The sequence below is a fragment of the Nanorana parkeri genome, unplaced genomic scaffold (genome assembly GCF_000935625.1).
Source record: "Nanorana parkeri isolate BGI_ZX_2015 unplaced genomic scaffold, ASM93562v1 scaffold888, whole genome shotgun sequence".
Taxonomy (NCBI): Eukaryota; Metazoa; Chordata; class Amphibia; order Anura; family Dicroglossidae; genus Nanorana; species Nanorana parkeri.
The window spans coordinates 119,365-121,219 of record NW_017307156.1 but is presented as its reverse complement, the minus strand read 5'-3'; the positions used below and the strand labels follow the sequence as shown (position 1 = coordinate 121,219).

General features: G+C 35.8%; 1 protein-coding gene across 5 annotated transcripts in view; it reads left to right on the top strand.

Moving 5' to 3' along the window:
- KDM6A (lysine demethylase 6A) overlaps window positions 1–1,484 on the top strand; it is a 104,693-nt gene extending 103,209 nt beyond the window's left edge. For all 5 annotated transcript variants that reach the window (XM_018565803.1, XM_018565802.1, XM_018565799.1 and 2 more), the window contains one exon: window positions 850–1,484. In XM_018565803.1, the coding sequence (XP_018421305.1) occupies window positions 850–879 (30 nt within the window). In that variant the 3' untranslated portion in view covers window positions 880–1,484. The remainder of the gene's footprint in view (window positions 1–849) is intronic.
- The last annotated feature ends 371 nt before the right edge of the window (window positions 1,485–1,855 follow it).

The following is a 1,855-nucleotide window of genomic DNA, read 5'->3' as shown; positions in this document are numbered from 1 at the left end:
AGCTTTCTATATCCACTCTAATAATAAAATATGGCCTTCCACTGTGTTTGCTTTTGGCCTTTTTAACTACCTAGTCTAAAGCTGGCCATACACCTTACAACCATCGCACAACTTTCATCCTGCAACGGTTGTAAGGTTATTAAAAGCTCGTACGATCTGCCCATCTTGGACAGGCATATCGTACTTGCGATCATGCAAGCCCTCCCCGCTGATGGGAGGGCTTCCGATTCCAATGCTGAGCGGGCATTTTTCTCCCGGGAACGCCACTAGCCCGACGAAAATCGTACGTTACTTGGCGGTTTTTCAAGCCTGCTCGGTAGACAAAAGACGTGCGCCCTTACAGTGGAAACGGTCACACACCTTCCATATACCTGCCGATTACCGTACGATAATTGGTAGGTGTATGGGCACCTTTATAATTGGCCTATTAATCTAATGGGTTACCTTGACAGTAAAGCACAGAAGGGGAAAAATCTAAACTTACTTTTCTTAGTGGGGGAATGTTTTTATATTGAAGCAGCCTTGAGGTTCTTGAGGTATTCTATAACATTACAAAGTGTATTTTCACTGCATTGTAAGTGCAGTGGTAAGAGATCCTATATGTACTAACCCACTAATATCACTGTTTACTTTGAAAGTGCTGCTTGCACTTCAGGTGCTGAGGTGGTATGCTAGTGAGCATGTGTAGGAGGTTTATTGGGCATTCAAGATGAAATACATAAGTAATAATAGGCCCCTACTGTTGTAGGTGAGATGTGTAAGTAGCATATGGTAACTAGATCAGTGCAGTGCTTAGAATGCATGTTTTTAATTTTATTTTTTAAATACATGTTTTTATTTTTTTTCCAGGCTCCTCCAATGCCTTCACCATCTTCTTGACATTTTTCTGTGGACAGTAAATACGAACATTTCTGATATTCAGGAAGCAACCCAGTTCTGCACCACTTCTTTTTTTTTTCCCTTTTATTTGTTAGGTAGCTGTCCCATAAGGCTGCTGGCTGAAAGCTGCGTCTATGCAACCTTCCAAGTGCGGAGTGTCAACCAACTGGACAGGAGATGTGCTCCTATTCCAGACCTTTACTATAAATAATGCTGATCCAGCTATTCATTAAAGAAGAAATCCATGTTTTGTATATATATATCTAACAAAACTGGCAACATTATAAAGACTACTGACTTGAAAATCACTTTAGGGTTTTTCCTTTCAAATTTTTATTTTCTCCCTCTTTCTCTGTTTGCCTGAAAATGTTTCATTTCTTTCCCACATCCTTTTCCAGTTTTTTTTGAATTAAGTACTAACTTAGCTGGTTGTCTTTGTAAGGTAGTTAGAACTTTTATGTCTTTGGGCAATTTTTTAATGTGAAAAGTGATTTATTTTTATTTTTTTTCTTAACCAGCTTTCAGTTTTTCATTTCTGTCTTGTTTTGAAAACCATGACGGTTACAGTTTGTTTCCTATGAAAAAAAAAAGAAAAAAAAAAAGATTAAAAGTATATAAAAAAGAAAACTAACAGCCAAGTCACAAAGATAAATGGGTTGCACATAGACTAAGGAATAAACTTCAGATTTGTGATTTTTGTTTCTAATCTTGATGTAAATTTACACTATTTATAAATACATATTTATTGCTTGAAAATATTTGTGAATGGAATGCTGTTATTTTTTTCCAGATTACCTGCCATTGAAATTTAAGGAGTTCTGTCATTTGAAACACTACTCCTGTTACATTTTCTATGTGTAAATAAAACTGCTTAGCATTGTACAGAAACTTTTATTAAAACTGTTTAATGTTTAAAACGTTTTTTTTTTTTTTTTAATTTTACCAGAATCAATGTACAGTGCTTAGTCTTTTATTC